The sequence below is a fragment of the Patagioenas fasciata genome, chromosome 1 (assembly GCF_037038585.1).
Source record: "Patagioenas fasciata isolate bPatFas1 chromosome 1, bPatFas1.hap1, whole genome shotgun sequence".
Taxonomy (NCBI): Eukaryota; Metazoa; Chordata; class Aves; order Columbiformes; family Columbidae; genus Patagioenas; species Patagioenas fasciata.
In genome coordinates, this window is record NC_092520.1 from 65644236 (window position 1) to 65666000 (window position 21765).

The 21765-nt window shown below is 40.8% G+C and overlaps 1 protein-coding gene across 8 annotated transcripts in view; it reads right to left on the bottom strand.

Annotated features, from left to right (window-relative positions):
- Positions 1-930: 930 nt before the first annotated feature.
- The window catches only part of LIMS1 (LIM zinc finger domain containing 1), an 88369-nt gene continuing 67534 nt past the window's right edge, over positions 931-21765 (bottom strand). For 5 of the 8 annotated variants that reach the window (XM_065829561.2, XM_065829562.2, XM_071807811.1 and 2 more), the window contains exons 2-11: positions 20189-20348; positions 13451-13517; positions 11305-11425; positions 10194-10343; positions 8667-8817; positions 7775-7867; positions 5825-5873; positions 3229-3304; positions 2789-2980; positions 2305-2433 (exon numbers count right to left, since the gene is read on the bottom strand). In XM_065829561.2, the coding sequence (XP_065685633.1) occupies positions 2833-2980; positions 3229-3304; positions 5825-5873; positions 7775-7867; positions 8667-8817; positions 10194-10343; positions 11305-11425; positions 13451-13517; positions 20189-20348 (1015 nt within the window). In that variant the 3' untranslated portion in view covers positions 2305-2433; positions 2789-2832. Of the gene's footprint in view, positions 2434-2787; positions 2981-3228; positions 3305-5824; positions 5874-7774; positions 7868-8666; positions 8818-10193; positions 10344-11304; positions 11426-13450; positions 13518-20188; positions 20349-21765 lie in introns of those variants that run through there. The other 3 variants (XM_065829560.2, XM_065829558.2, XM_071807791.1) reach the window with 2 other exon arrangements.

Consider the following 21765-nt stretch of genomic DNA (forward strand, 5'->3'; position numbering starts at 1 on the left):
TTGCAAGTGTTCAGTGTAGTTTGTAGTTGCTTTTGGTAAATATGAGCAGAACTTTACAGCTTAAGTTTTCAGCAAATCCAGCTTACTAAGTAACATGAAGCAGAGAGTATATTAAAAATCACACAACTTTATACTTCTCGATGATTCTTTATATTCAGTATGCATTTATTTCAGCTAAATTATTAATATGGAACTTAAACTGGGCTCATCCACAGGTGTGTGAGTAGTAAAACCATCACCATACAGCCATCTTATTTAGCAGACAGAGCTCAAAGTAGGCTCACTCACACTGTCATATTTATAGAATAAAGTGGTTGACTCACAGTCAAATTGCATACAGTGGGAAAGGTCTGCAGGAGACTCCTTGCACCCACAACTCATCAGCGTTCAGTTGCTGTTCTGCTTCCTTGTGGGTTTCCCAAAAAATCTTGGCCTGGCTACAGCTCAGGCCTTTCCCTCCTCTAGAACTTGGACCAAACTGCTGCTGGTTTGGCTGGCAGGGGTGGTCAAGTGCATCCGTCACAAGCATTCAATAACTACGTAGAATAAAATAGTAAAAAAAGTATCCTACCTAACATTAAATTGGAAGTTTGGGGTGACAGTTTCATTACAGTGAAAGGAAGAGAAATAAATGATAGAAAGGTGTATGTTTTACACTTATACACTTAAACTCCTATTTTCTATAGGAAAACCTAGTGACTCTGCCAATTCAGAAAATATCCAGATAAATCAAGTTGTTCTTTATGAAACAAGCTGTGGTTTTTTTCATGAGCCTAAGCAGCAGGATACTTCGGAAAGGCATATGTCTTCTTTAAACCAGGATAAAGAGGAGGTATTTACATAGAATCACACATAAAAGCATGGGGAACCAAGAGAGCCTAGTTGCCTTCCCACCCTTCTCAAGCAATCATTTAAAAGAGGTGATACAAGTTTTAATAACATAGCCTTTATTGATGACATTGGAAAGCAGATATTTTGGAGCAACTAATTTTTCATTAACAGGAAAGAACATTTTGCTTCCTAAAATGTAATTACATAAAATCTGTTTAAGTCACTAATTAAAAAAAAAGTTTGCATACTTCATAATGTAGTACCATCAAGAAGTTCTAAGTAACTGTTTTCTATAAGAAAGGAAAAAATAAAACACAATTGCATGGAGAGAAGTCAATAGTATAAAACAATTAAAAGCACGTTATAAAGAGTTCTGATGATTTGTGAGCTCAGTTCTTGGCTAAACAAATAAATCCTAGCAGGATCAAACCTTGTATATTTACACTCATAGGTATAAAAGTAACATTGCCAGTTAATTGAAATATGCATTTTCAGTATTGTTCTGAAACTTGGTGAAGTCCAGAAGCTAAACTTTAAGCTCAGGTGTTCACATTTGAAACAAAATAGTTCTTGCATCCTGTATAGTTAAGGCAAAGTATGTTATCGTTTGAAAATACCTTGTATATGGTTTCTGCATAAAAATATGAAATAAAAAATAAAACTATATATATATATATTTAATGGAACACTGTTATGTATGGTCCAGCAGAATAAGGCACAAAAAGTAAATAGAATGCAAAAGCATATATAAAAGTTAATGTGTTATTTTGAGTGGAATATAGCAAAGTTCAAGTAGTTCTGAGTATGCTCATTTCTTGCACTAGGAATATATATTTTATATAGATATTTCAAGCTAAGCCAGATGTATGAAGATTCATCATGTAAGCATAATCTATCAGAAGCAGGTTGTTTGTACAGTGACTGTATGTAGTAGAAGTCTGATACTCTTCAAACCACCTCAAAGAAAGCTCTTTTAGTGAGACCACTTGGCCTGAAATCCAAGTGTGACTTTTTCCATGAGGTGAAGTATGTTGGTTTCTTGCCCAAGTCACTTGACTTGGACAAGTTTTGTGTGCATGCTTAATTTGAAGGCTAATACTTTAATTAATATAAATGACAACAGATGGTCCTAAAGTTGGACACATTTGCACGGTTTATTTTTGCAGGTATTCACAAGCAAATTTTCTGTCTGTAAATTCCCGCAGAGATTACTGTGCAGAATGGGCCACTTGTATCAGTTCGGCTGCATTAAAAGGGTCAAAAACCTTTCAGGTGAGCTGGTATTTAATTTAGTTTGGAAGTATGGTCTGCTTATCAACAAATAAGCATAAATGTACATGAATAGAGAACAGAAAATCTTAAGATATTTTGATTTGATAAAAGGCACACATCCTAATTTGTTGTCTGATCGCAGACTCAAAGCAGCACCCCTCCCACCCAGTAATATATATAAGATTTTCACAAAGGAAGGGGACCAGTTGAAGCCTTTACTTCCTTCCCAAAGTTTCAGCTAGTTTCTTCAGTCTTTTCTTCAGCTCTAGAGGAAACTTCTCATAACACTTTTTGCAGACAGGCTTCATATCAAACTCAACAAATTTGTTCCTAAAACAACAAAGCAAAAACCAGATAAAGTTTTAGCAGCAGGGGTAGTGGGAAAAAAAAAAAGTATCCTATTAAATGTGCACAAGCAGAAGATCACAACTGCAACTTATAAATATGAAGTTACTTTCACAAGGTTATACATTGTAAATGGTAATGCAGTTTTTACCCAAATGTCCATACTTATTAACTGTCATTTGAAAAGGCTTTCAAACTTAACTGCAGAGCTAAAGAGACTAAACATAAGATAACAGAATAACAACTTAATGTTGAAGTTGCAGTTGTGTGAAAAATATTTTGGTTTTGATTGGCATAAATTAATGCAATAACTGAAAATAAAAGCATCCTTAGCACTGACCAAAGAAGAAAGGAGCAGAGGTGGTGGTGAGAAGGAAAAAAAGTTTACAAACAGATTGGCTTTTTCTTTTTCTGCTTCTCTTTATCCTTTGCTTCACGTTCCCGTTTGGCAAGTCGCCGCTTAAATTCATCTGGCATTTTCTCATAACAGTGTTTGCAGACAGGTTTTAGATCAATTTCAACAAACTTATCCCTTTAGAGTTAAACACAGAAAAAATAAAGGACAGAAAAGGAGAAGAGTTAAGAAGACTGAAAGAAGACCTGAATACATAGCTAAAAGAGATGTAAATTAGTAAGTGGAGCAAGAGGAAGAAAGATTTTCTTAGATATTTTCTTAGTGCTGCTTGTATGTTTTTCATACCATCACAGTTACACTACAGCAACACTTCAAAGATAACCACTGATATGTTTTGAAGGCATCACACTTATTGGTAAACTTACTTGAGTGTTAACTTAGTGTTGCAAGTTGAACAAGCGAAACAGTGCACACACCATGCCTTATTCAGAGCAGACACAACTAGGGCGATGGGGGAAAAAAAAGTGAAATCATTAGCATTGCAGACAAGAAAAAAAAAGGTATTACAAAAATTTTGAGCTCATGAGACATGAAGAACAGTCATTTGATTTTTGTCCCAAGTATTATGGACCATGCTGAGAGGTGTTGTTATCAATGCTTACAAATATCTGAAGGGTGGATGTCAAGAGGATGGGGCCAGATTTCTCTCAGTGGTGCCCAGCGATGACGGGCAACAGACACAGACTGAAGCAGTGGAGGTTCCATCTGACTATGAGGAGAAACTTCCTTACTTTGAGGGTGCCAGAGCACCGGAACAGGCTGTCCAGAGAGGTTGTGGAGTCTCCTTCTCTGGAGACATTCAAAACCCACCCGGACACATTCCTGTGTGATCTGCTCTGGGTGAACCTGCTTTAGCACGTGGGTTGGACTAGATGATCTCCAGAGGTCCCTTCCAACCCCAGCCATTCTGTGATTCTGTAACAGTAATGTGGCAAGACTGAGAAGGCACATGTGAGTGTAGTGCAGCAGGGCTATGAAGCATTGACAAAACTGTCTCTGAGGAGACATACAATGCTGTGTTCACCAGAAAGACCAGTTTAACCCATTTCTGCCTCCTGTTGCCCGCTTCCACCTCACAGCATGCTGACCTCAGGCAACTGCTTTATGAGGCTGTATTTCCAACTTAATGAGGAGACTATGACAGCTGAATAGCCATCCAGCAAGGTGTTTTATGTTTTTACTCTGTGTCATCTCTCAACTCCTGTTCAGGCTGCAGAGCCATTGACAGGAGCGCTTGCCCAGCCAAAGGAAATAAAGTGAAGCCAGCAGTCAGGACACTGCTGGTAAAACAGCACTACCAAGGAGAAGAAATTAATGGACTTGAGGGATAAATTACTTGATCAAGACAAACTTGGATATATATTTATTCTTTGCTTCTCTGTTCTCTATATCTTCCTCTCTTTCAATATACCTTCCCACTTTTTCCTGACACAATTCACCTCTCTTCTAATCTAAGTTAGAAGATGCAGGACAATGGTTTTCTCATGAAATACATTTATCAAAAACAACCAAACCAGAGCATTGTTATGCAGAGCTTTTTTTCCTGTACTACGGGACAAGCACGTCCACAGATGCATAATTATTCCACTGCTTGCCAAAATAATACTATTTAAAGGAAAGTTTATGCTCCCAAGCAACCTCTATAATACAGTCATAGACATCCTCCTGAAAAAGTGCTGCCAGAGATGTTTGTTTCACCAGAGAGAGACCAATACTAGATACTTAAAATTTGTGACAGCAGTGTCAAATTTGTGTGCAGAAATGAAAGAAGAAATGTAACTGATGATGTACATTGAAAGTAAAGAAATTACTGCATTACACTATATTCTGTTCAGTTCAGAGACCAAAATACACAATATGGGTGTCAGATTACATGGTGAAGAGTTAGAAACACACAGAGATGTAGTTATCTGAATTTTTTCATTCACCTCAAGATCCAGCTCTGCTCATTCTGGTAGGATTTTACGGAAAAGGAGGACAGTGTTTCCTCCAAAGCATTTTGGATTGTAGCTCTGCAGGTATAGTCCGGTCCAGAAAATCTGGGGAAACCACATCACTGGAATGTAGGTCTCACCCAGTAGTTACATGACTGTAAACTAGTTTATGTCTCTTTTTACACACTAGAGGCTTCCTCCTACTTTGCTACAGGCTTTGGCTTAGGTGAGGATAAAACTGGTATTACAGTATTTACTTCAGGCAGGGGTAAACAGGCACATAACAATGTTGCATTATTTCAGGTAGAATAATTTTCTTTTTGGCATTTTATCATAGCTGATTGTCCGAAAAAACCCATCCAAAACACTTCCCACCTTCCCTGCCTCAAAAAGCCCTCTAAACTTAAACCACTTTGCTTCCAGTTCTGCATTTATAGGACACATTTTTCCAAATACAATCTTTCTTGGGTTTGTGATATTATTATCAGCCTAGATTTTTAAAAGATGGGTGCCTGTGATAGACAGGTAAATATTTCTAGGAACCAAACCAAAATAATGGAAATTAGGCACTTAAAAAAAAAATCCCTCTGAGTGCCCACCCACATTTTTCACTATTTAAGTACATTCAAATTTGGTTCATGACCCCTAAATTCATTTGAGGAGATGCCCATGTGGTCATCCTTGCCCTTGCATGTGTTCTTTGAAGTCAGTGCAGCAGGAAGCCACCTCAATGCATCTCACAGCATCCCTGGCCTTTGCATCTCACTAAGGGGTTTCCAGTTGGCCACAGTTCTCTTCAGCCCCTGGGTGGTCTTCTACCATTGTGAAACACTCGCTGTAAGGCTTTCTTACCATTTGGTCTCTGACTAATCCGCTCTAACCTAATTTCTGATTAAGAGAATGGTTGGTTTTGTTTTAATGAGAGCAAACAAAGATTCAACAGGAGGCTGCTTTTCCCTTACTTCCACTTATAAAGAGAACTTAAATCAGAAAGGAATATTGAGGAAACAGTTACAAAAGTGCTTACCATCTCCTTCAATCACACGGTTGCAATGGAAGCAAACATCACCAAACAGCTGAAAAGGAAAGAGAAGTAAATAATTGTTAATGTAATGATTTTATTGGGAGTAGCTTCTCAAACTAACAAAATAACTATATTTCAGCTGATGGGCTCAATAGCTTTCCTATTTATTTCAGTAAAATAAAGAGAATGCTGGCATATTTGGTTTGGTTTTCCAAATGTGTTTTGCATCATGTTATGACAAAACGTCTTTATAATATTACAGACAATAACATTTGTTTACATCTGTTTGATCCACTGCAAATATGATTTTGTTTTAACATTTCTCTAATCCTGAACATCTGAAATACAGCAATAGGTGTCACATAAACAATATTACTAATCGGCCAATTTAACATTTGAACTTACATGCATGACTAGAACAACATATTGCTCTTTCTGGCAAAAACTAGGGAAATGTTATTTTTATTTAAAAAAAAAAATAGGCCACAAATAATTCATTCTACTTCCAGGCTTAACATTTGTCCACAACACAACAATTAAGAAGTGCCTAAAAATTCATGTGTTTTTTCTAAGTTTAGCAGTTAACCCAGTAAGAAGATATCCACACTACATACAACGCCTGTCTGGTACACATACTTGCCCCATTATGGCTGCAGCACTATGACTACTCATGTCATGGCATTTATTGTCTACAAGTACGCCAGCAACATCTCAATCATCTGCCCCTCATCACTGACAAATTAAGGATCTGTCTGTAATTAGCAGATGCCTTACAACTCCCAGATGTAACCCCTAATCTTATATTTATACAAGCAAAGCGGTGGACGTGACACAATGCAGATTGCTTCCAAATAAAAAAGGTCTATACAGTGGTGGTGCTGGACTGCACAATTAAGGGAGTCTGGAGAGAAATGGTACCATGCTATGTTACTCCTATATAAATGCAAGTGGTCACTAGGTGGTGTCCTCTGACAAATTCAGTCTGCAGTCTTCAGCAACCTAATGAATGAGCTGTGCGATGCAGCTGTTGTTAACACACATTCATCTTAGAGTAGCAGCTATAGGGAAAACCACAATACTCACTTGGGCCTCCTCTCAAACTGCAGCTACTGAGTGGCAAATCTCCTTTAGCTTCTTGGGAAAAATTGGGTGCCACAGAACCACAGAATCATTTTGGTTGGGAAAGACCTTTAAGATCATTGAGTCCAACTGATAACCTGTCACTGCCAAGTCTGCCTCTAATTCATGTCCCTAAGAACCTCAGCTACACATCTTTTAAACACCTCCAGGAATGGTGACTTTACCACTTCCCTAGGCAGCCTGTTCCAATGCCTGACAACCCCTTCTGTGAAGAATTTTTTCCTAATATCCAATCTAAACCTCCCCTGGCACAACTTGAGGCCATTTCTTCTTGTCCTGTCACTTGTTACTCAGGAGAAGAGACCAACCCCCTCCATGCTACAACCTCCTTTCAGGTGGTTGCAGAGCATGATAAGGTCTCCCCTCAACCTCCTTTTCTCCAGGCTGAACAGCCCCTGTTCCCTCAGCCTTCCCTCATAGGACTTGTTCTCCAGACTCTTCACCAGCTTTGTTACACTTCTCTGAACTTGTTCTGGCACCTCAGTGTCTTTCTCAATGTCATTAGCTGCTCTGATCTCACAGACAAGTAAAAGCTGGTAACAGCTCTACTTAAGGACCACCAAGCTTGAACAACTTGATACTGATTGTCCTGGCTAGACTTTGTGAAAGACCTCCAGTTTTCTTTCTCAGCACCAGACCAGCGTATAGAGAAATCCGTATAAATTAACTGCCACTGAACATTGACTAATTGGCATTACACCCACAGGTGCCTATAAGAAAACACAAGAATGCCCATGGTTTTCCATCTCTATCTAATAAAACCAATTCATGAGTTTACCAATTAACACCATTTTATGAAATATGCAACCTTACCTGATTGTAGTGGGTTTCACAATATGCCAAGCCTTTTCTCTCGTAATGACGATGGCCCAGGAATGGCTTTTCACATTTTGCACAAACAAAATGCTACAAAGAAAATTGCATACATTATTTTGAATTACTTGGAAGTAATGGCATTTTTTTCATGGAAAGCAAACCAATCAAGCCTAGTACTGAACATAACTGAGGTCTACTGAGCTAGCTGTACCATCTTGAAAAGGAGAGTTAACTTTTTTTGTTTCTACATTTAGACCATTAAAATAATGCTCCTTTTAATGTCTTCAACATTTCAGTCCAAAAGTTACCAAAAAATATAAATCAAGCAAAGAGACTCTGATGTTATTAGTTAGCAGAATGGAGACACTTTAAATCATTTGCACCAACATTAGACTCCTGTGAACATGTTTGCTCAAGGAGATTTTCAAAACAACAAAACAAATAGACTGTTTATCTTCCTAAATCTTCTACATGGCCTTGAAATGCGAACCCCCACATAAAGTGCTTTAGAGGTATTTACGTGGCAGGTGACTCTGGAAGGCATAAGGGTGTTATGATGCTCAGTAATATTATGGTTGCCACAGAATTTTACTGCCTTTCCACATGTACTGTCTTTTACACTGAAATTTTCTTCTGTAAGGACCCCACAGTGCCTTGTCTGATTACTGATTTCAGCTTGACAGTCAAAGCTCTCTGTAAGGTAGGAGGTAACTCCCATTTCACAGTGGAACACCAGCCACAAGAAGGTTGAAGATGGGATTAGGAGAAGGTGTTTACCAATCACTGCTGAATACTTTTCTAATCCTTTCATTGAAACTGATTGGCAAAATCCCAGATAAGTATGTTAGTATTTAAGTTTGGAAAAGAAAAGGTATTATCTGATGTTTACCTCCACATGCCATTGTTTGCCCATAGCATTCACCACCCGGCCTTCAATTGGTCTTCTACATGCCCCACAGATGGGGACACCCATTTTGTCATGGCAGGGTAAGCAGTATAATTCTCCCTTCAACTCACGAGCATCAGCAGTAAGTTCCTTCCTGTTCAAAAGTTAATGAATTGAGAGCATGAATAAAGCCACTGATCAATGTCAACTCTTCAGAGTTTCTGAAAAGAAAAAAGAATTAGCATTTGTTTCAGGAATTGTATTTGTACTACAGTAATGCAGCAGCATCAAATATGACGCAGTTCAACACAGTTCAGGACTGATCAAGTCTACAATAAATTGAGAAGAAGCTGCTAAGACAGATGCACTACATCTCTCTGAGAACAGCTACTGAGCTATTTTCATTCTGCATTCAGGTTATGTAGCATAAATGTGTGTGTGCAATCCATAGATATGTTTGGCTATAAGTGTCTGGCACACTTATCACCAGTTTATTTTAGATTTCCATAACTGTAACTGAAAGTAAAATGTACCTAGAGGTAGAGGAATACATTTTCTCTGTTGTACCAAACTTTGGAGAAAGAAAACTACAGACCTACATGAGTGGGCTATGCTTATTCATTGCCAGTTGCAGAATCTCATACACTCTACTTTTTAGTAATTTGCATGGTTGGAATACTTAGATCAGCTAAACTTTAAATGCTACTGTACTCACAAGTGGTTGCCACTGGCACTGAAATGATCACAGTCACAGAATGGTTGGGGTTGGAAGGGACCTTTGGAGATTATCTGGTCCAACCCACCTGCTAAAGCAGGTTCACCCAGAGCAGATCATACAGGAATGTGTCCAGGTGGGTTCTGAATGTCTCCAGAGAAGGAGACTCCACAACCTCTCTGGGCAGCCTGTTCCAGTGCTCTGGCACCCTCAGAGTAAAGAAGTTTCTCCTTGTCTTTAGATGGATGATAGCTTCCTTTTCACCAGAAATAAAAAACTAAAAATCTCTGCTATGTCCTACAATGTCCCCTGATCTCTGCACCAGTGCAGGATGTAGCAGTGTGCAGCTTCATGTACTACAGCTGCAAAAGCTGATAAAATGAGGTGGAAGAAAGTTTCTAAGAAATGTATAGGCCTTAAGAGAATAAAGTTTGCATGCCACTCAACTAAAAAGAAATAACATAGGCAAGACAGTAACTTGAGCAGCCAAAGACAACTGTTTTTCTTCCTCTCCTAACAGAATAACAAGCTATCATTTCACTGGTACAGAAACCATTACCTGTGTCCACATTTCCCAAGGTACCACCTTGCCCTGCAGAGCCCAAACCTTTCATTACTCCCCAACAGCTCAGCTGTCATTTGAACTAAAGGCCCAACTCCAGCACCCTAAAAGCAGCAACACACAGCTGGCCGCAAGGCACCCAACCCCTACCCTTGTTGCCAGTTGTACAGGGCAGGTTTTCACTTTAACATGTATATTGATGAAGCAAATAAAGCCAGCATTTTCCTGTTTTCCTTTGTAGAACTCAAGTTACCCGCAGTTTGCACAGTTGAAGTGATCAGGGTGATAAGGATCGTTTTTGAATATGAGAGGCTGTTCATCAATAATGGCATGACACTTCTGGCAAATGTACTTTCCCAGGCCTCTGGCTTTTTCCCTGTTATGGCAAGGACGGCAGAGATGCCTGAAACAGCATAAAAAAGAGAGGTTAAATACTGGTACCAGGTACTAGAGGGCAAAATATAAAGCAAAAAACTATTAGAACCTCATTTCAATCAGCCCTTTCTGGAGGGAAAATACTCTCTAAAAAATTTCCTTGCTAGATCAACCAAGTTCAGAAGAGGCAAGGTGATCATTTTATTTTCTGTCACCACAGGAGTATCATTTCTTCAGCTTATTTGAGTTTAAGCTGTGTTGAAACACAGAAAACAAAGTTTTCTACAGATTCTCATTGCTGAATGTTTTACTCTCAAAATCTTAAAGATTTAGACTGGAAGCTGGATGAGTGCACAGGTCCTAATTCTGTAGATAACTATGTAGATCATATTATACATATGAAGCCAATGGCCACTGTAAAACACTCTTCTGATTACAGCTGGTAAAAAATATCCTACTCTGTGAAGAATCCCACTGAACTTAAAGAAATTATTAATAAATAAGTTATTAATAAATATAAACTAAACTAAACCAAAATTGGACCCCAAGTTGGAAAAGAAAGTAAAAACTGATATTAAAAAAACAAAGACCATGCTTCTGTATCTGAATGTTTTGTCCCTTATGGCTCTTAAATGTCACCAGGTAAAGAACGTTTGCAGAAAAATCTGTTGTTGAAGTAGGTAAACTTGTAATATTTTAAGATACCCATTCTTAGCTTTGTGATGCACTTAGACCAGGGGTATCAAACTCATTTTCACTGAGGACCACATCAGCCTCACAGTTGCCTTCAAAGGGCCAAATGTAATTTTAGGACTGTATAAATGTAACTACTCCTACATTTATACACCCCTGACTTATATCTTTTCCCTACAAAAGATGCTTCAGTTGCTCCACCTCAGCTAGAAAGTGTCAGGAACCAAAATCTCTCAGTCCCCCCTCTTAGTTCACTTTATTCATTATGAGTAACAGAAGGAAGGGTGAACATCTACCTGCCGGCATTCTTGACAAATCCAATATCAGCCAATACTTGTTGACAGATATCACAGCAGAAGCACTCTGGATGCCAGCTATTGTTCATAGCTTTAATAACACGACCAATAATGAACTCACCTGTAAGAAATACAACGCCAGGATGTAAAATACCATACTAGACAAAGTTAAAAGCAATCCAGGACTGAATTGCTACAATGTCATCATTCTCTTCCTCTCCCCGGATCTGCTTTCAGTGTCCCAGCTTTGGTTCTAAACTCTGGAATTTGGCTTGTCTTTTTTTGCTGTGGGTCAGAAGAAAATGTCTTGTTGATGGAACAGCTCCTGTTCCTTACATACGGGCCCTTCTATATGTACACTCCACCATCTCTCGGCAATCATCCTGTTCCAATCGCTTCCCTGTTTTTACTTATCTGTTCTTAAGCTGCTAAGACATATATGGAGTTCTTTTTATAATATGGCTTTCTTGTGTCCTCATCACCTTTCTTCTTCTTTTCTTTTAGAAGATGACAATTTTAACTTGTCACGTAAGTAGCAGTGGTTTCTGCTCCACTAGGATCAAGCCTTGAAGGGGCTCTGTACTCAAAGCACAACAGAACTGAACTTGGGTGGCTCCTGCATAAAAACCCCACAGAACTGAAATGCAAAGGTGAGCGAAGCTGCAGAAAAGCCAATCTAACACACACAACTTCTGACACACCATGAAGAGTCCTGTTCTGTAAGGCATTAAAAAAAATAGTGTGAGAACCACTGTTTTGCATGCAATGTGTGACTGTACAGCACAGACAGTGGAGCCATGTCTACCACACACAATTCAGTTGTTCTCCATGCAGACAGTGTGGCCAAGGCCCCTGAGCAGCTCAAACGCTCTGCATAAAATGTGTTGGGAACTCAGCTTCCCAGTGCTGTGGGAGGATGAGTCCTGGCTTTGGAGAACATACAACTCAAACAGCTGCCAACGTGGAGTGATGGGGCAGGTAACCGATGTGGATGATAACATCCAGCATGCGACTCTGTGACATTCCCATGAAGCCGCAGCTTTCCAAGAATAAACCCCAACAGATTCCAGAAATGTCAGGAATGCTCGAAGCCTCATCGCTGACAATAGCCCTGTTGATTTTGGCTGTGCGCACTAAATCCAAGCAGTGGCAAAGCCCAGCTCTGCACAGGACCTTGATGAGGTTAGACGGGAGCTTGCTCTACAAGAAGCCAGAGCAGGAGCAGTGGGAGCTGTGCTACCTGGGCAGGAGAAATCCTGGAGACAGGCAGCATAGCTCCTCAGAAATCACCATTGACCCACTTCTTCCTCTTCCCCTGATTGTTCACATCTGCAGCTTTAAATTCAAAGGTCCATAACATCTAATTCTTTCTCTCTCGGTTTTGTCTGCATTGGGAAAGGCCTCACTGAAATAAGTGAAAGCCGCAGTGCCTTGCCAAGGTGCCACAGAAACACAAGAGCTTCCAGACCAGGTTAGGTAACAGTCAAGTAATCACTTCCCAGCCCTGCCCGAGCATGGTGTGTTACACACAGCGGGGGAAAAAACACGCAAATGATTACAACAGAGCAGACACACAAGCATTTACATCAAGAGTGGCAAATAAAAAGCAGTAAAAAGCAGCCCTCAGTGTTATGTAAGTTGGACGTGAGCTGCTGAAGCCTTAAAGATATTTGTTTCAAAAATACAATGGGGGACCAGCTGACGATCATTTGATTACAACACTAGAAGATGAAGACTGTCCCCACTTCTGTGGAGTAGGACAGCACAGGTGGGTTACAATAGTCAAAGCAGATGACAAAGACTTGTTGCAGGTTTTCAGCTGCATGAGAAGGGCCAAATATGAGTACATGCAGATATATAGATACATATAATCAGGAGTCATGAACGGCCTGTTCATTGGATCGCTGGATCAACAGCTAAACTGATTACAAATAAAGGAAGCTTTTTTTTTTTAATCCTATTGTTTGATGACCTTTAGGAAAAGCAGCTCTCCAGCTTCTCTGAAGTCCAGTTCATTCTGGAAGTTTAGATGCTCAGCTGCACAGGGCCACCTCCCCGAGAACATATACAAGGGTTGCACATCTTCTCCCAGTGACATTCCCATTTGTAAGCAGTGTGAAGTGTTTAATCTTGAAGTAAAACTTACCGCATTGATGGCAGCAAGGGGCAAAAAGCATTTGAAAATCATGTTCACAGTACTTCCTCCCTTCAAACTGCAAATGGAAAAAAATCTGAGTGTTAGAGGGACGAGGAGCATGTCCTTAACACAAATGCTGTAACATACCAGTTTGTTTCCAGATGCAATTAGGTGGTAAAACACAAGGGGCTGCACAAAAAAAAAAAACAGACTATGTGCTAGGCATTAAATCCACCCACCTTAATTCAGCTACTAGTTAGCACGTAGCATTAATAGCACGCCATTCCTCTAATACAGCTGAGGGTGTAAGGCATTTTCCAACACCCATTTACATCGCAACAGACATCTGAATTTTTGACAAACTGCTGAAACTCTGATGCAACTGAGAGAATTCCAGGCAGGAAAATAGCTAATAAAAACCTTTCCTGAGGGGAAGCATTTTCCTTGAACCCATTTGATCTCTTCTCCACTCTACATTTCCTGCAAGAATGACCCAGCAAGCTGGGAGACGTAAGTACAGGGGGAGGTAGAACATTCAGGGACAGAAATTTTAGCAAATTATGAAGCAGTACAGACAAAACATGAAAGGAAATAAGATTTCTCCTTCATGATGCTTCTTTCACAGAATCATGGAATCACTTAAGTTGGAAAAGATTCTTAAGCTCATTGAGTCCAAATTTTAAGGAACAAAGTTCACTATATCGACTTGATGAAACAGGGAACCAATCTTAAGGGATTTGGATCTGAATTTTTTCGCAGCTTAGAGAAGTTCAGCTACAGTTCAAGCTTGCATAGAAAAAAAACATATGAAAAAAAAGAAGTACTACAGCACTGCATTAGAATCTTAGCTGGAAAATATGTAAAAACATGTAGGCGAGTATGTCCTGAAATGAAAGGAAATGTTTACATACCTTTAGGCACATCATTACTAGAGACACATGCCAACTAGCATGTCAAAACCAGACAGACAATATTAGGTATGCTACAAAATGTTTGAGTTTTCCATTGTGTTAAAACAATGGAAAAACGGAGACAGCAGGAAACCCCACTCCTTTCTTTTTACTGGGTCTAACACAAAGCAAAGTGAATCGCATAAAATAACTACACAAAAATTAAATTTTGTTGCACAGACAGAAAATACAGCAATGTGCTTCAAGATCACCTGTTTTATACTAGGAAATTCCACGGATCAAATACAATGTAAGTATAGCAATTACTTGTGCAATATACAGAGCCACTGGCAGGATGGGAATCTAATTAAACACTCCAGAAGTCACTGGATACTTGAGATCAGAAACTCAATTCCTGTGTCAAACCTGAACTGCACCTACTAGAAACACAGATATACTCAATACAGACTCATTCAGAAGTCTGCTAGCAATTCATCAAGTGTTTTTCCAGTGTAATACTTTAAAATAGATGACTTTTTAAATTGCAGATTTTTTTAAAAAAAAGAGAGTCAGAGGACTATTACTGTCTCAAAGAGCAAGGGAAATTATTGGTCCATTGAGAATTGTGCTTGCTTCCTGCTCAATAAAATACTTTTTAAACTGAAAAAAAATCCACAAGGTTCCTGTTTTGTGTAAACAAGCGGTCCAATGGGAGATGCATAGGTTTTCTTGGATTTCAGAAGTGCCACATGTTAAGCTGGGCAAACCAAACAGGTTTTCTTCCCCTGTGATGTGCATCAGACAGGTTAGTTACCATTCAGTCTTGTTTATATTTTCAACATTCTTGGCTCGTTTGTGCTGCCTCTTGTGGATGACCCAGCAGTTCATCCACCAGAGAAAGCCTTGAGCTTCTATAATAAATCCCACAGCACATATTTTAAAAAGCCAGGTCATTTGACTGTTGTATGCTGGAGGTCCATACATTAAATGGCTCTGCACAGAACATTTCACCATGATGTAACCTCCAGCTGATCTCCATGGTTTTATCTAACCTAGTGGAAAGACATGCACAAAATCTGAGTCTTTAAAGACCCGTCCTCTAAGGCAGCTGGTGAAGGACATTTTAAGAAAACACTCCAGCTGCAACTGGAATAGAAACAAATCTGACAAGCGCATTACACCTGCACGCTCCTTTAATTATTACAAACATCTTAGGAAAAAATCCCAGAACTGAAAGCAATACCATCAGCAATACCAAAAGTCACGTGCCTTTCAATAATAATAATAATAATAATAATGATAATAATAATAACAACAACAATAAAGATTCCTCAATTATAGCTTTTGTGAGTACTCCATAAGGATTTTGCTGTTTTTCTTCTGTTGTGGGATGCACCTTGCTAAGTCCTGATCTCAGCACAACGCAGAGCAGGTTTGGCTTCTTCTGAACATGCCCAGCAAAAGGCTCTTAAGGGGCACCTGGACCAGGGGTAGGACTCATCTCTCCAGACCTTCCATATCTGAAGGTGAGGTGCCCACACTCCCCAGTAGGAGACACAGGCAACCTCTAGTAGGGAGGAGCCATTCCTGCACCCTCTTGGAAGAAATGCCTGCTGACTGTTTGCAGTGGGGCCAGCCCATCCCTCTGAGCACGTTGCTGCTGAAGCTCTCCATTTAAGCCAGCTGTTCTGCTGCTATTAGTACAGGACTGTGTGCTGCTACCTGTTGTAAGACTCAGCAACAGCAATTCTAGGGAATACATGGCTTCCAGGCAGAGGAGTAAAAGCAGAGCAGAATTGCTACTGCTTCATATCTGATGGCCAAGCACGGTGAGTTCGGAAACTCTGCTGGCATGCACTTGTGCTAATTTCTGTTTAGGTTGAGTGCCTAAAAAACATCAAAAAGATGTGTAAAACCTTAAAAAGTATCCTGGAAGTCCTTCTCTTTCCAGAATTATGTATTTTTAGACTGGCACAGCTGATGCCTGCTGCTACACTGTGCAAATTCCCAGCTGCAGAGGCGCACTGCTCTACCATGGCACCGCTTGTGCCTGCAAGAGGTTCAGCTCTGGTGCCAGACCACAGTGAGCTGTGCTGGTTGGGGTCCCTACAGACAGTTTGGAGACATGTCCCACCGTGCAGGAGACCTGCATCAGAACTTCTTCCCACATGGCCAAACTAGTTTTGGCCCCTTCACCCCATGGAGCAGAGCATGAAAGCTTATCACAGAAGCGTCTGAGAGCAAACGTGATAAGCAGCTTAATGACTAACTGGGGAAACCCAGCAAGGCTTGTGATAAGTAGGGGAAGAATATCTGACTTCCCCATTGCTCAGAGCTGGAGATCATTTCCAAAAAACACTAGCTTAGCTAAACCAGGCACAGAATAAACACAAACTCATGCAGGGTGACCAACAATGTCTGTGTTTACCCATGGGGAACATGCTCAGAAAAACACGTTACCTGGCCACACCTCCAAACACATCCATCTTCTCAAAGAGTACATTAAGCCAGTCAGAGCAAGATCTCCTTTCTGCCTCTCTTCTCCAGACATTTTTTCTTGACAGTAATACAGGTCATCTCAAGTCCTGTCAGCCATCTCCTGAACATTGGCCAACCTAAGCTCACCCTCTACCTCCTTAGGGCTGTCCCTCCCTCTCCCCCAAACACTGTCACCCTGTATGCTCCCACCTCTGGCACAGAGGTGTGGAATAAAGACAAGCAAGCTGTGCCTTTGTCCCCCCTCCTCCTTTGAGCAGCACCACCAGGAAACATATTGGAGTTTTCCACTGCAATCATCTCACTGACCACCATGGCTAAGTGAGAGCCATTCTGGCAGCACAGGACATGCACAGACCCCCTAAAGGGGCGCACAGATAGAGAAGAATGCCCTGCTACAGATTTCCCATCTGAAACAGCCGCAAAGGCAAAAGGGCTGGGACAGCACAGATATCTACTGACCTCCCCACTCTCTAGAAGATGCCCAGGACAGGCCAGTATAGATGAGGGAGGAAGGCCAAGTAAGTCTTATGCGCTATCACCTGAAGGCTGTCAGAGGGCTCAAGCAGAGTGAAAAATAACTCTCTTTAGCAGCCACAGACAGACTTGCTGGTGTGGAGAGAAACTGCAAGATCTTGTGGTTGTGGTAGACACTACAAAGGCTAGAGGCAGAAGTGTGATAGAAGGGTTCAACCCCCACACAAATCTTAACGTATTCATTTAATCCTCATCACAATTATTTTACCTCTGTAATAGTTATGGCAAAAAGTGTCTATTCTTAATTGAAACTTTCCACTTTCTGTGTAACATTTCTCCAGAACAAAACATATATCCAGCCTGAAAAAAAAAAAATCCCTAACAATGTTAACCAAAACGTGATGCCCAGGAAAATCTATCGACACTCACTTCTGACAAACTGTCTTTAACAGGGAGCATCACTTTGCAGTAAGAGTGCTCAAAAACTAATATGAATGTCAACAAGGTACCAGCAGGAAACAAAATGCCTGCATCCAATATATCTAAACACCACCAAGATACTTGGTCCTGCCAAGGACATCCAGACATGGCCATAGTAAGCAACAGAGGTACTGTCATATTCCTGGATTAGGTGCAAACGTAAGACTTCCCTTGCATTGAGGTCCTCCTCCAACCTCTAGGACAAGAGTGTCAGACTCATGTTCATCGGGGGCCACATCAGCCTCACGGTTGCTTTCAAGGGGCCGAATGCAATTTTAAGGCTGTATAAATGTAACTACTCGTACATTTATACCGTGAAAATGAGTTTGACACCCACACCTGAGCTAGGAGATACAGCCTGCCCAGAGCAGGATTTCTCAAAATTTTATCTTAAAAAAAGGACCATTCAACTTTCTGAAAGAGGTCCCTGGATCATCCCACTGCTTTTTGAGTCAGGAAAAGGATGAATAAAGTACTCGTTATGTAAATAAACTACATTTTATTGTTTTAAGACAATTTTATTAACATAGTTACAAAGATTTTAGTTTTAAAACATTTGTATCACTCTACTTTTGCCTCGGCTCTTAACACGTCAGGACTCCTTACCACAGCTGCAAGACAGCAGCAGCTCAGTAGATATTAACAACTGTAATATAATGTGTAAGTATCTAGAGGGTGTTCTGTTTTGTTTCTTTTTAATTGCTATTGTCTTGCAGCTCACCTTTTGATGTCTTAGGGAACACTAGTGGCTCATTTGCCACAATTTGTGCAACACTATCCCTACAGCACTGAAAAGTCTTTCGATCCTCAAGATGCAAGAAAGCAAACCCCAGGAATCCCCTTTGCCATCTCTTTTCCAATCCACTCCTCCCTCAGCCTCTCCTTGTCGACATGGTCCTGTTAAATCAGACATACTACTGCTGTGCTCTTGCCAGAAGGATGGCACACAGTATATAAGAGCACAGCACTGTGCTTTTTACACACTTGCTCACCTTCCTTTCCAGATCACAGCATGACATAAATCCTGCAACTGCTACTGTATGTTGGACTGCAAGCTACTGGAGCAGGACCTTATCTCTCACACTATAATTCCCTGTCTCACATCATCTACCCTTCCTTATACCAGTCACTTCATTATTTTATGAATATTTTATGAACCAGTCTAAGGGTTTCACTAAAGGCACTTTGTACTTGAGATAGCTGAGCCACATCCTGGATCCCCGCAACAGATGAAAGAAAATGACACTAATATCAAAATACCCATCTGAGCAGAGGGCAACCTATCTTGGGCTGAGAAATACAAGTGAGAGAGGGTTTTAACCCTTGAAAGAGTGTAAGAAAAGCTGATTTTGAATGCTCCAATTTGTTAAACCTAGAGTTGACCATACATATGCCCCATCTGGTTTGGGCTCTCCGCACACCCTGACCTCAGCATCCTGACTGAGGTCATCTCCCTGAGCAACTTTTCACATGGCGTGTTGGCGTCACTCAGCTCAGCAATAAACCTCCGATGGACCACAGGATGCTGGGGCTTCCTTCCAGATGACTCTTCTCCTCTAAGAAGGATGCTTCCTCCATACACTTCTGGTGTGATACCTAGGCTGTCTCCACAGGCTTCAAGGGAAAGAAGTCTGCACTGAGAGACAAATCTCCAGCAGCTCTTTTCTCGCCTTTGATAACATAAGGCTACACATTTAAATAAGGCTATAGAATCAAAGAATCTTTTTGGTTGGAAGAGACCCTTAAGATCATCAAGTCCAATCATTAATCTAACTCTAGCATTAAACCATATCCCTAAGAACTATATCTATGTGTCTTTTAAACACCTCCAGGGATGGTGACTCCACCACTTCCCTGGGCAGCCTGTTCCAATGCTTGACAACCCTTTCTGTGAATCAGTTTTTCCTAATATCCAATCTAAACCTCTCCTGGTGCAATTTGAGGTTGTTTCCTCTTGTTCTCTTGTTTGCTACTTGGGAGAAGAGACCAAGCCCCTCCATGCTACAACCTCCTTTCAGGTGGTTGCAGAGAGCAATAAGGTCTCCCCTCAGCCTCCTTTTCTCCAGGCTGAACAGCCCCAGTTACCTCAGCTGATCCTCATCAGACCTGTGCTCCAGACCCCTCACCAGCTTTGTTGCCCCTCTCTGAACTCACTCCAGCACCTCAATGTCTTTCTTGTAGTGGGGGACCCAAAACTGAACACAGAATTTGAGGTGTGGCCTCACCAATGATGTCCTCCAAATTGCTACAGAAACATTTCTGCTTTTTTCTCCCTCTATTAGGCATACCCTTTCAGAGCCCCAGTCTTTCCACAGGACTTCCTAAGCTATCAACCTGCCTGTAGTTACTTCTTGCATGATAAGGAAGGCATAAGGCAGAGGCTGGGGGTGAGACAGGGACTCACCTCGTAGAAGAGCCCTTCGGGGAACTGCTGGAAGCACTGGGCGCAGACGAAGCACTGCTCGTGGTACAGTTCACCGTTGCTGTTGACGATTTTCTCAGCAGGGGCAAAGCCACCCCTGCAGCGCTCGCAGATGGCATTTGCAAGTGCATTCGCCATGTTGCTGTCATAAAAAAAAAAAAAAAGGGAAGCAGAAACAAAATTAGCCCAAATAGGCAACAACACTGGTTGTGGGTCACTTTTTTTTCCCACAAAGCCAGCTGCATCAGCCTACTTAGGCTGCTCAACAAAAGTTTTTCAATGGACTTTATGACTTGTGGTGTCCCCTCAGAAATAAAAGTGCCATTTCCCCCTGCTCCCAAACTCTTTAGAAACAAAATCCCCACAATGTACTCAAATACTAATTAAAAAAAAACCAGAAACATCATTACTAAGGATACATTTTCAGGCTTTTTATGATGAGAAAAGGCAGGCAATTCAAAGAAGTACTTTAAGAATGACAAAATAGGTTAGAATTACAGCAAACAAGTACAAATATTAACAATAACTGAGGACTGGCAACACATAGGAAAGCATAAATGATAATTCCAAAATAATTCCCAATTTTAACATGCATATAACAGCACCAGTTCAAAAGTTCTAAATAAGCAATGTGAAAGTGTGTACAGTATCTAGTCTGGCAGATATTACTGAAAACCAGAGCACGTAAACAATTATTTCTTCTAAAAGCTTCACATAGCTTGAAGTCATTTTACAAATTTAGTTTGAAGCCCTGGGATTTTTGGTTGGTTTGTTAGGGAGGTCAGCTCACAGAGTGCTGTTGTTGGTCCAGGGGGGCTGAGGGAGACGTTTGGGATGCTCTGGCTGCCCCACTGTGACCCACACAAAGAGGCCAACACAAGCTGGTGACCCTATGCCAGGAATGCAAAAATTACTCAAATTGCAACCTTGGTTGCTTCTCAAAGGCAAGTGACCATAAAATGACGGCAGAGTAGCTGCAAATTATCAGAGGAATTAGCTACTTCACTAGGATCTTGTCCACATCTGCAGCAGACGGTACAGCTCTGTTTCAGTTAATTAAGGCCAGAAAAAGGTTCACTTGATTTTTCCTTTGCAAGCATTTTCTTACTCATATCTAGACTCTCAAAGCTATGCCTTTCAGGTTCACCTCTCTGCCCTAATACCATTTGATAGCAGAGAGCAAATACAGGGTAATGGTCTAGTTTCGTTACAATCTGACCACGGCTGACAAAATCACTGACTCAAACATCTATCTGGAAGCTTATTAAACAACTGACATTTTAAACATATGTGCATGCATGTACACATTTTGATATAGATATCATCCTGTATCTGTAAATGCAGAGCCCTTAGTCGTCTGCAAGATGCTCCTTCACATTGCCTTTCCCTTCAAGGGGTGAGACCTCTTGGCTCCCACCAGGTTCAATAGGAACTGAATTCATTCCTTGCATGGCATTCAAGGGAGCAAGCAAACACCTGGCACATGTTTCAAAAAGGAATGTGCTTTGTCTATTTCTTACACTGTCTCACAGGAGAGCCCTGGGCAAGGTCACATCTGA